Source organism: Chlorocebus sabaeus, chromosome 20 (genome assembly GCF_047675955.1).
Source record: "Chlorocebus sabaeus isolate Y175 chromosome 20, mChlSab1.0.hap1, whole genome shotgun sequence".
In the NCBI taxonomy this organism is placed as follows: domain Eukaryota; kingdom Metazoa; phylum Chordata; class Mammalia; order Primates; family Cercopithecidae; genus Chlorocebus; species Chlorocebus sabaeus.
Genome location: NC_132923.1, coordinates 8,905,453 through 8,916,910, shown reverse-complemented (window position 1 = coordinate 8,916,910; position 11,458 = coordinate 8,905,453). Strand labels below are relative to the sequence as shown.

Sequence of the window (11,458 nt, the reverse complement as noted above, 5' to 3'; positions counted from 1 at the left end):
GCGCTTGGGTGCCTGGCATTCATTCCTAAGGGCATCCATTCATTCACATATTCATCAAGCACTCAGCAGGCCCCTGCCATGTGCCAGGCAACGTCCCGGGCACTGGAATGTGACGGAGAACAACAGAGCAGGGTGCCTATTCTTGTGGTGCTTGGAGTCTTGAGGGAAAGGGAGACACGGAATTGGTAATTACATGGCAGCGTGTGGGCGACGTAGTGCAGAATGAGGGCCTAGTGCAGCCGAGGGACCGGAAACGATGTTTAGGCCAAGACCTGGAATAGGAGGAGTTGTCGAGGGGATGATGTGTGAAGAATGAGTGTGAGGAGGAGAGCTACGGGAGCTGAGGGGAGAGCTCCACACCTTCTAAGGAGTGGGGAGAGATGAGACCTCCAAGGACAGCAGGGCCCTGCGGGCCACGCTGAGGAACTCGGACTTCATCCTGTGGATGGTGGCAGGCCCTTGAAGGGTTTTCTAATCCAGGGAGTGGGGCGGCTGGATTGTAGCTTCAGAAGGCTCTCCCAGGCAGCTGGATGGTGAGGACCAGGTTGGGGAGGCCACCAGGTGACTGCTGCCCTAATCCAGGCAGAGGTGACGGTAGCCTGGACCACTTTATGATTATCACTGAGGCCTCTTGTGGGTTCCTCAGACCAGAACGAAGCCCCTTCTTCAGTGGCTATGGGCTCACCGAGTGTCTTCTCCCTCTTCCAGAGGTGGCGAGAGGTGTGCTGACCAGTCTGCCAGGAGACAGCGTGACTCTGACCTGCCCAGGGGGAGAGCCGGAAGACAATGCCACTGTTCATTGGGTTCTCAGGAAGCCAGCTGCAGGCTCGCACCTCAGCAGATGGGCTGGCGTGGGAAGGAGGCTGCTGCTGAGGTCGGTGCAGCTCCATGACTCTGGAAACTATTCATGCTACCGGGCCGGCCACCCGGCTGGGACTGTGCACTTGCTGGTGGATGGTGAGTGGTGCCTCAGAGCTCCTGGAGATAGTTCTCGTAAGAAATGAGGCTCTGTGCATTCCAGGCAGTCCCTGTCTGAGCCTTCAAACTCCCTCCATTTCCTTGGTGCAAGAATTTTGGGGAAGGCCCACCAATGTCTGCCACCCAGATGCCGGCAAAGACAGCTGCTGGGTGGGAGCGTCTGACTGATGGGGAACATTGGCATTGGGAGTTAGGACTTCCGGTGAATTGGTGAATAGCCTGGGGCCTGGAGTCAGGCAGCCTGGGTTTAAATCCTACTCCTTCACATACAGCTTAACTTCTCCGCCCCTCAGTGGCATCTTTGGCAAAATAAGGTTAATTTTATTACCTTACCTTAGAGTTGTTGCAAAGGGGGTATATATGAATTCGCCTATGTGTGCGCGTGTATGTGTGTATCATACACATATGGTGCTAAAAAGTCTGTATAGCACATCCTAAGCTCTCAAATTAGCTATTCTTATTCTTTTTTAGAATTAGCAAGTTCTTAGCTCCCTCACACGTAGATAAAGACTTGCTGGAACCAGTGCCCTGTGTGCCGAGCCCTATGCCAAGGCACTTTCTTCTTTGTATCTCTTGTAATCCTTCAGCAGCCTTGTCAGGGAAAGCAGGCTTATCATCATTGCCATCATCATTACATTATCATCAGTTTATTTTATACATGAGGAAACTGAAGAGCGGCTACGACTTGCCCAAGGCCACACAGCCAGGTCTGTGCGACTCCAAAGCCCTTTTTTTTCAATCATCCTATCTCCTCTTCAGACAAGTTGGCCCTGAGGTGCTTCCCTTCCCCTGTCCCGGATGCGTGTCCCAGACTGACATGAGGTCTTTGGTGTCCTTTAATTTCCAAGCTGCGATTCCATTCGTGTGTGACGAAGTGTGGCCATGGTGTCTGGTCCTGACTGGCCCCAGGACTGGCCCCTAGCCATGCGTTCCCTTCAAGGGAGGCTGCCCTGCCTGCGAGGTCGGGTGTGCCCCAGGATCCCCGCCGGCCTGCTCACACCTGTGATGCTCTCCTTTCAGTTCCCCCCGAGGAGCCCCAGCTCTCCTGCTTCCGGAAGAGCCCCCTCAGCAACGTTGTTTGTGAGTGGGGTCCTCGGAGCACCCCATCTCCGACGACCAAGGCTGTGCTGTTGGTGAGGAAGTTGTAAGTATCTTGGGCTGAGCTGGGTGCACGTCGGCTCCCTCCTTTCCGAGGCCCCCAGAGAGGGGCTGGTTCAATTAGGAAGTAATTCCTTCAGGCTGAGGAAGAGGAGATGAGAGGAAACTGAGATTTACATTTGACTGCCCCCCTGAGCTAGGCACTGTGCTTGTGCTTGGAACCTTGTCCTATTCACTGTTATCCCAACAGCTATGGGAAGTGGGCATTATTTTTCTCACTTAACAGATGGAGAGACTGAGGCCCAGAGACTGATTAATGGGTTTGGGTCACTTAACTAGTAAGTGGCTCTGCTGAGAATTCAGTCCCAGTCTGTCTGATTTCATTCAAAGTCCGAAGGTTATGGGCGTTGCTCTGAAAAACATGCAAATGTCCCTAGGAGAGGGTAGCACAGCCAGCCTCTTATCAGTGTCTGGGCCCTTGTGGGCATCTCAGGCTATTTCCATGATAAAGGCACAAGAGAGAAAGCGGTGATGGTCAGGGGAGAGGAAGCTAGGGGCCATGGGGCAAGAAGTCACACCTGCCTGAGGGTCCCTGCGTCATCACAGGAAGACGGCTTAACATGGGAAGACTTGGGATGGGTTCAGGCATGGATGTAGAGGAGGTAGAAGATGCTGAAAACAAATCTGCCTCTGCGGTTTTGCCAGTCTCCATCCCAGAGCCACAGTCTCCCCAGTCCAGAGGTTTACAATTGATTTTGAGCTGTCAGTCATCAGAATACAGTGGCAAGGAGGACACATTCCAAGACCCCTAGTGGATGCCTGAAATTGCAAATGGTGCTGAACCCTATATATACTATGTTTTCCTATAGATATGTACTTATGATAGTTTAATTTATAAGTTAGGTACAGTAAGAAGTTAATAGTAATAGCATAGAACAATGATAATAATATACTGTAATAACAGTTATGCGAATGTGGTCTCTCTCTCAAAATCTCTTATTACTGTACTCACCCTTCTAGTGATGATGTGAGGTCGTGAAATGCCTGCATGATGGGATGAAGTGAGGTGAATGATGTAGGCATTGTGACTTGGTGTTAGGCTACTAGGACTTTCTGACCATGTGTCAGAAGGAGGATCACCTGTTTTGGGTGACTCGGGATCACTGAGCCATGATGATGGTGGTGGATGTCAGGACGAGCGACGAGTAGCATGTACAGCGTGGAAATGCTGAACAAAACGATGATTCACGTCCTGGGCGGGACGGCATGAAATCTCATCACACTTCTCAGAACAGGGGGCAGTTTAAAACTTCTGAAGTGCTTATTTCTGGAATTTTCCATTTAATATTTTTAGACTGCAGTTGACCACAGGTAACCGAAATCTTGGAAAGCAAAACCTCAGATAAGGCAGGACTACTGCATCAGAAAGCCAGAGCAGTGACTTCAGCAGGGTGGTTCGGCTCCCACTTGGGTCTGTTTCCATAGAGTTACTGGGCCGCCCGGCAGTCGTATTTTTGTTCTGTCCTCTATAATGAAAAGTGCGGATTACCCATCTGTGAGTGATGCAGCTGCCATCAGCACCGTCAGCTCATGCCCCAAGCCTGGGTAGCTTCGCAGTCCAGTGAAGGATACGCCTTGTTTGTACCTCAAAGGCTTGTACCATAGACAGGATTAGGCAGGATAGAGACGTTGGCTGGCAGCTTCCCAGGCCAGCCTGTGGAAATCTCTGTCATGTCTGACACTTCAACTGAAATACTTTTTTTTTTTTTTTGAGATGGAGTTTCGCTCTGTCGCCCAGGCTGGAGTACAGTGACATGATCTCGGCCCACTGCAACCACCACCTCCTGGGCTCAAGCGATTCTCCAGCCTCAGCCTCCTGAGTAGCTGAGATTACAGGCGCACGCCGCCACGCCCGGCTAATCTTTGTATTTTTAGTAGAGATGGGGTTTCACCATGTTAGCTGGGCTGGTCTCCTGACCTAGGGTGATCCACCTATCTCGGCCTCCCAAAGTGCTGGGATTACAGGCGTGAGCCACCGCGCCCGGCTTGACTGGAATACTTTCCATGTTGACAGCAGGAGTGGGAGAGGGTGCGGTGTCCGTGTTACAGTGCTTGTCCTCCTCCTGAGCAGCCTCGAGCGTTTGCTTCCATCTGCTTTGAAGAGTCAGCATGGCCACTGGGCACCTTTGAAGTGAGGAAAGAGCAGGGGAAGTGGCTGTGAGAGTCTCAGGGGCCCCAGCCCCCACTGAGGCCCTACCCGGACCTCAGGCCACTGCAGGGCCTGGAAGAGACAGGCCCCTGGAAAGGGATTACTGGGAGCTCTGCTTTTTCTCATGTGTGTCTGCTTTCATACCCTGGCCCAATTGCAGCACCATTCACTCCTTCTTCCACAGGCATGGGTGAGTTCAGCCTCTGCCTTGGACCAGGCGTGGTGCTGGGGCAGTGGGAGAGACGCAGGCCAACAAGACTGAGCCCCGGCCCTCTGACCCCGCCTGGGCACACACGTAAAGCAGTCGGTGACCCTGCCTTTGTGGCTAGGTGGAAGCCTGGGTGGTGTTGTGGGGAGGAGGAAGGGGGCTTTAACTCAGCCTGGAAAGGTTGGGTTTGTCCCATGTGCTGGACTCAGCAGGAGCCCAGGGTTCGAACCCAAGTCAGAGATGGCAGACTCGTCACCCCAGCCAGATGGTGAGTGGCTGACGTGGCCTCATATCCCCACATGTGTCATAAGAGGGTGAAACCTCAGGTTTCCAGGCCAGGTGGGATGGTGACTGACTCACCTCGAACGTCTTCAGTCACCCAGAATTCTTTTCTGGACTCCCCTGCCAGAATCCCTCTAGCACTTTTTGCATCTCTGGAGCGGCGTTTCTGCTGGGTGTCTAGTCATCTGAGGACAGGTCTTTTTTGTTAGTGCCTTAAAGCCAGGGTGGGGCCTCTCAATTCATTTCTACATCCCCTATAGTGCCAAGAGCACAGGCCCAGCGGGAGACCAGAGCTGGCCAGCCCACCAAGGCCTGAGTGACTGAATGAGCCCTCCAGCCTAGCTCCCCTCACCCTTCGTGTCAGGCGCTAGGCTACGTGTTTATATATATTTATAAATCCAGCTAGTTTCCTCCTCTGTAGATTTTACATTTATTGCTCTTTTTTTTTTTTTTTTTTTTTTTGTTGAGATGGAGTCTCACTCTGTCACCCAGGCTGGAGTGCAGTGGCACGATCTCTGCTCACTGCAGCCTCTGCCTCTTGGGTTCATGCGATTCTTCTGCCTCAGCCTCCCGAGTAACTGGGACAGGCATGTGCCACCACGCCAGGCTAATTTTCTTTTTTTGTATTTTTAGTAGAGACAGGGTTTCACCGTAGTGGCCAGGTTGGTCTCGAACTCCTGACCTCATGATCTGCCCTCCTTGCCCTCCCAAAGTGCTGGAATTACAGGCGTGAGCCACCGCGCCCGGCCATTATTTTTCAGTCTTAACAGAACCAGCCAGGCATGATGGCTTACGTGGTGCAACATGTTGCCAACAGCCTGGGCAACATGGTGAAACCCTATCTCTATTAAAAACACAAAAATTAGCTGGGCACACTCGGTAGGCTGAGGCAGGAGAATCTCTTGAACCTGGAGGCGGAGGTTGCAGTGAGCCGAGATTACCCCACTGTACACCAGCCTGGGCGACACAGTGAGACTCCATCTCAAAAAAAAAAAAAAAAAAAAAAATCTTAACAGAACCCCTACGAGATAGGTAGTATTAATATTCCTGTTTGTAAATGAGAAAAGAAGACTTAGAGGTACAGGGCTCATGAGTCTGGAGCTGGGATTCAAACCCCGGGATTCCACTTCCCCCTTCTCTCCCCTCTTGAGTCTGTGCGAAACTGACAGGCGAGCCCTGCCCTTGTTTTGTGTCTAACAGTCAGAACAGTCCGGCCGAAGACTTCCAGGAGCCGTGCCAGTATTCCCAGGAGTCCCAGAAGTTCTCCTGCCAGTTGGCAGTCCCGGAGGGAGACAGCTCTTTCTACATAGTGTCCATGTGCGTCGCCAGTAGTGTCGGGAGCAAGTTCAGCAAAACTCAGACCTTTCAGGGTTGTGGAATCTGTACGTAAACTCTTCCCCCCTCCAGCAGTTTCCTTCATTTTTGATTTAATCCTTCTTATCGACTTCTCAGAGGGTCAGGGAAGGGGTGGTTGAGGGATTTGGTGAGTTGGTGGCTTTTGGGCGTTGCTTGCCGGGAGGTGTGGCAATGATGAAGCAGGCCCTTATGGAGCTGTGCCCGGGGAGTGAACGGGGCTGGGTGGGGCCCTGCCTGCTGGGAACTCAGCCTACATGGGCTTCTCTACACTATATTTGCTGCTGCATAGGAGCCATGCTCCCTTTTCCCACAGTGCAGCCTGATCCGCCTGCCAACATCACAGTCACTGCCGTGGCCAGAAACCCCCGCTGGCTCAGTGTCACCTGGCAAGACCCCCATTCCTGGAACTCATCTTTCTACAGACTACGGTTTGAGCTCAGATATCGAGCTGAACGGTCAAAGACATTCACAACATGGATGGTAAATTTATGTTTTACTTCTGGTCAGAGAGGTGCCCCCAGATGCTTAGGCATAGTAGAAAGGGTACTAGAGGCCAGGCATGGTGGCTCACGCCTGTAATCCCAGCACTTTGGGAGGCCAAGGTGGGTGGATCACGTGACGTCAGGAGTTGGAGACCAGCCTGGCCAACATGGTGAAATGCCGTCTCTACTAAAATTACAAAAAATTAGCCAGGCGTGGTGGTGCACGCCTGTAATCCCAGCCACTCGGGGGCTGAGACGGGAGAATCCCTTGAACCCGGGAGGTGGAGGTTGTGGTGAGTGGAGATCATACCACTGCACTCCAGCCTGGGTGACAGAGGGAGACTCCATCTCAAAAAAGAAAGAAAGAAAGAAAGAAAGAATACTAAAAAGAAAACCATAGGCTCTAGGTCCTGCTTCAAAATTGGCTACCTTCGTCGCTTTGGATAAATGTTTTAAGCTTTCTGAGCCTTGGTGATATATCATTTATTAAATGAGAAGGATAATGCTAGGCCAGTCTCCTCTTCCCAGGCTTGCCTGTGAGGAGAGCAATGTGGGAAGGGATTTGGGCTATAAACCTGTCAAGCATTGTGGCTTGCAGGATTCTGTAGTGCATGGATGGGGCAGGGACTTTCTGATTCAGCTCCCGTGGGCCCTGAGGGCAACCCCCTCACTAGTGGAGCCTCCGGGGTGGTGAGAGCCTCTAGAGGCCTCTGCCAGCTGAAGCACAGGGCTGGTCAAGGCACCAACCCACTGGGGAGATGCCTGCCCAGCACCACCCTGGACCCCTCCCCAGAGTCACTGTGCCCCCACCCTCAGGTCAAGGACCTCCAGCATCACTGTGTCATCCACGACGCCTGGAGCGGCCTGAGGCATGTGGTGCAGCTTCGCGCCCAGGAGGAGTTCGGGGCAAGGCGAGTGGAGCGAGTGGAGCCCAGAGGCCATGGGCACGCCTTGGACAGGTACTGGGGTGGGCACTGAGGAAGGAAGGGGTGTTTCAACTGTCATTGCATCAGATATCCATTGCTATGTGACAAGTCGCCTCAAAACTAGTGGCTTAGGCCAGGTGCGGTGGCTCACACCTGTAAACCCAGCATTTTGGGAGGGAGGCTGAGGCGGGTGGATTGCCTGAGGTCAGGAGTTCGAGACCAGCCTGGCCAACGTGGTGAAACCCCCGTCTCTACTAAAAATACAAAAAATTAGCTGGACATGGTGGTGGTTGCCTATAATCCCAGCTACTCAGGAGGCTGAGGCAGGATAATCTCTTGAACCCGGGAGGCAGAGGTTGCAGTGAGCCGAAATCACGCCATTGCACTCCAGCCTGGACGACAAGAACGAAACTCCGTCTCAAAAGAAATAAACAGCGGCCGGGCGCGGTGGCTCACGCCTGTAATCCCGGCACTTTGGGAGGCCGAGGCGGGCGGATCACGAGGTCAGGAGATCGAGACCATCCTGGCTAACATGGTGAAACCCCGTCTCTACTACAAATACAAAAAATTAGCCGGGTGTGGTGGCGGGCACCTGTAGTCCCAGCTACTCGGGAGACTGAGGCAGGAGAATGGCGTGAACCCGGGAGGCGGAGCTTGCAGTGAGCGGAGATCGCGCCATTGCGCTCCAGCCTGGGCGACAGAGCGAGACCCCGTCTCAAAAAAAAAAAAAAAAAAAAAAAAGAAATAAACAGCTAGCGGCTTAAAACAGCAATCATTTATCTGCTTGGGATTCCAAAAATACAGTCAGTTAGGCAGCTTTTCTGCTGGTCTTGCCTGAATCAGGAATGCAGCTGCCATCAGATTGGGATGGTCTGAGGTGGCCTTGGTCACATGTCTGACGATGGTGCTGGCTGGTGGTCGGGGCCCTTGGTTCTCCCTATGGCTTCTCACCCTCAGCTGCCAGCCCAGACTCAGGGCAGGCGGGTGGGGATCTCGCCACAGCTGGAGGGATGCGAAGTTAGCCATATTTAATCTAGGGCAGTCACTCATGCTTTTTATTTTTTTCAAATGTTAAAGGTAATAATAATTGCCATTTGCGGACTGTTGAAATTAGCATGTTTGTTGTAGAACATGAAAAATTCCAGAAAAATATGAAGAATAATGATCACCAGTAGTTTTACTCCCTAGAGAAAACCAGTGAGATGATGTTAGTATGCTGCTTTCCTTTTTCTAAGTACATGTATGTGTGTGTGTATTTATATGTATAAATGTGATAGTCCCCATGTTGTCAATTACTTTTGGAAACTTAGTAACTGCATCATCAATATATATTTTTAAAAACCCCATGGAAATTTTTTTAAACTTAAATTTTTTTTTGGAGACAGGGTTTCTCCTTGTTAACCAGGATGGAGTATAGCAGTGCAATCTCAGGTCACTGCAACCTGTGCCTCCTGGGTTCAAGCAATCCTCCTGCCTCAGTCTCCTAAGTAGCTGGGACCACAGGCATGTGCCACCACGCCTGGCTAATTTTTAAAAATTTTTTTGTAGAGACAGGGTTTCACCATGTTGCCCAGGCTGTCTTGAACTCTTGGCCTCAAGCAATCCACCAGCCTCAGACTCCCAAAGTGCTAGGATTACTGGTGTGAGCCACCGCACCTGGCTAAACTTAAAAAAAAGAAATTTTTTTTTTTTTTTTTTTTGAGATGGAGTCTCGCTCTGTCACCCAGGCTGGAGTGCAGTGACGTGATCTTGGCTCACTGCAAACTCTGCCTCCCGGGTTCACACCATTCTCCTGCCTCAGCCTCCCGAGTAACTGGGACTATAAGTGCACGCTACCACGCCCAGCTAATTTTTGTATTTTTTAGTAGAGATGGGGTTTCACTATTTTGGCCAGGCTGCTCTTCAACTCCTGACCTCGTGATCCACCCGTCTCAGCCTCCTAAAGTGCTGGGATTACAGGTGTGAGCCACCGCGCCCGGCCTAAACTTTTAAAATTGTAATCAAATTAATACATGCACATGGCAAAGAAGTAATAAACAGCTTATAACACTGAGCAGTGGTCCCTTGTCCCATGCCTTCCATTTCTAGTCCTGCTTTCTAAGGAAGTTGCTTGACTCTTTCTGTTTGTAGTTCCTCTGTTGGTGCCCTCTTTAACTCTAAACAACAAGCTTATATGGTTTTTTTTTTCTTTTCCCGATAAAACCACTTGAGACATTATCTATTAACACCCTGCTATGAAAGGTTAGGATGAAGCAGACCTAGAATGCAGGAATCTCCCTGACCACAACCCAGACAGTGGTCAGCCAGCCTCTGCTTGAATGCTTCCAGAGCCAGAGAGCTTACTACCTCTTGTAGCAATCTGTTTTATTTTTCCCAGTGTTTTTGTTGTAGAATGGCCTCCTGGCTCACTTTGGGGTCAAACGTTTCTAGCCCTGTGGCATAGTTGAACCAAATTAATCATTCTTAAATAACTCGCAGTTAGGAAAAAAAAAAGAATAAGATACCTATGTATTTGAGTAAGTATGGATAAAAAGGAAAAGGCAGAATTGACATCAGTCCCATCCCTACCACTGCCACTTTCTCCCAGCCCTGGCCCCAGGGAGAGAAGGCTTTCATCTACCAGCTGCACATTCTTCTGCCAGATTGGATGGTGTGGGGTGATGGCTGTTCCTCCTGGCTGGCTTTGTTCTGTGGAGTCCTTGTCCCTTGTCTTTCCTGTCCTGGGGAGAGCCAGAGGAGTAGGCTGGGGCTTAGGATGTAATCCTAGTTGGATGCAGTAATATCAAGTACAAGCTTCCACCTTTGTTGGCACTTTCCCTGTTCATCAAGAACAGGAGGCAGCTTTCTATTGAGCCCTCTCCTCAAAAGCTTTTTTCCTGCTCAGGCCTGGACAAGGAGTGGGGCCTAACTACTATATCTTAGACCATTTTAATAAATCAGTGCATCCTTCAGGGTAGATCGTATTGACCTGTCCATGGTTTTCTTTGATTTGTGTATACTTTGAGCCAAATACACTGATTTATCTGAATGCTGAGCATCAGTATGGCTTTGGGGGCCTTTTTAAGGGGGGAGAAATCAGCTCTAACATCATGCAGAGGAATAGGAATTCCAGATATAGGCTGACCCCTATTTTACCTTTTATTCCAACCGCTTAGTTTAGATAGTCATAAGCAGCTTGAAGCAATCTCATTTTGTTAGAAAGTTTCCTCGTCTAAAAATTTTCAAATTGTAAAATATACATAATATAATATTTACCATTTATATTATTATTATTGTTTTTTGAGATGGAGTCTTGCTCTGTCACCCAGGCTAGAGTGCAGTGGCGTGATCTCAGCTCAATGCAACCTCCACCTCCCGGGTTCAAGCAATTCTTCTATCCCAGCGTCCCGAGTAGCTGGGACTACAGGCACCCGCCACCGTGCCTGGCTAATTTTTGTATTTTTAGTGGAGATGGGGTTTCACCATATTGGTCAGGCTGGTCTTGAACCCCTGACCTCAGGTGATTCACCCACCTTAGCCTCCCAAAGTGCTGAGATTACAGGCATGAGCCACCGCGCCCTGCCCATTTATATTATTTTTTTAAGTGTACAGCTCTGTGGCATTAAGTATCGTTGTGCAACCATCACCACTTTACTTCTCCAGGACTTTTTTCATCTTGTAAAATTGAAACTCAGAATTTGTTAAACAGTAACTCTCCTTTCACCCACTCCTTCCCCCAGCTCATGGCAACCACCATTCTACTTGCTTTCTCTGTGAGTTTGACTACTCTAGGTACTTCATTTGCTTGACTGTTTGCTTGCTTGCATGCCTGCCTGCCTGCCTTTGTCTCTTTCTTTCTCTCTCTCTTTTTTTTTTTTTTTTTTTTGACACTGAGTCTCACTCTGTCGCCCACCCAGGCTGGAGTGCACTGTCGTGATCT

General features: G+C 50.3%; 1 protein-coding gene across 1 annotated transcript in view; it reads left to right on the top strand.

The window, feature by feature from the left end:
- The window catches only part of IL6R (interleukin 6 receptor), a 62,323-nt gene that overhangs the window by 21,999 nt on the left and 28,866 nt on the right, over positions 1 to 11,458 (top strand). Inside the window, 6 exon segments of the mRNA XM_007976966.3 lie at positions 709 to 957; positions 1,999 to 2,122; positions 5,976 to 6,157; positions 6,445 to 6,611; positions 7,430 to 7,516; positions 7,518 to 7,572. Of these exon segments, the coding sequence (XP_007975157.1) occupies positions 709 to 957; positions 1,999 to 2,122; positions 5,976 to 6,157; positions 6,445 to 6,611; positions 7,430 to 7,516; positions 7,518 to 7,572 (864 nt within the window).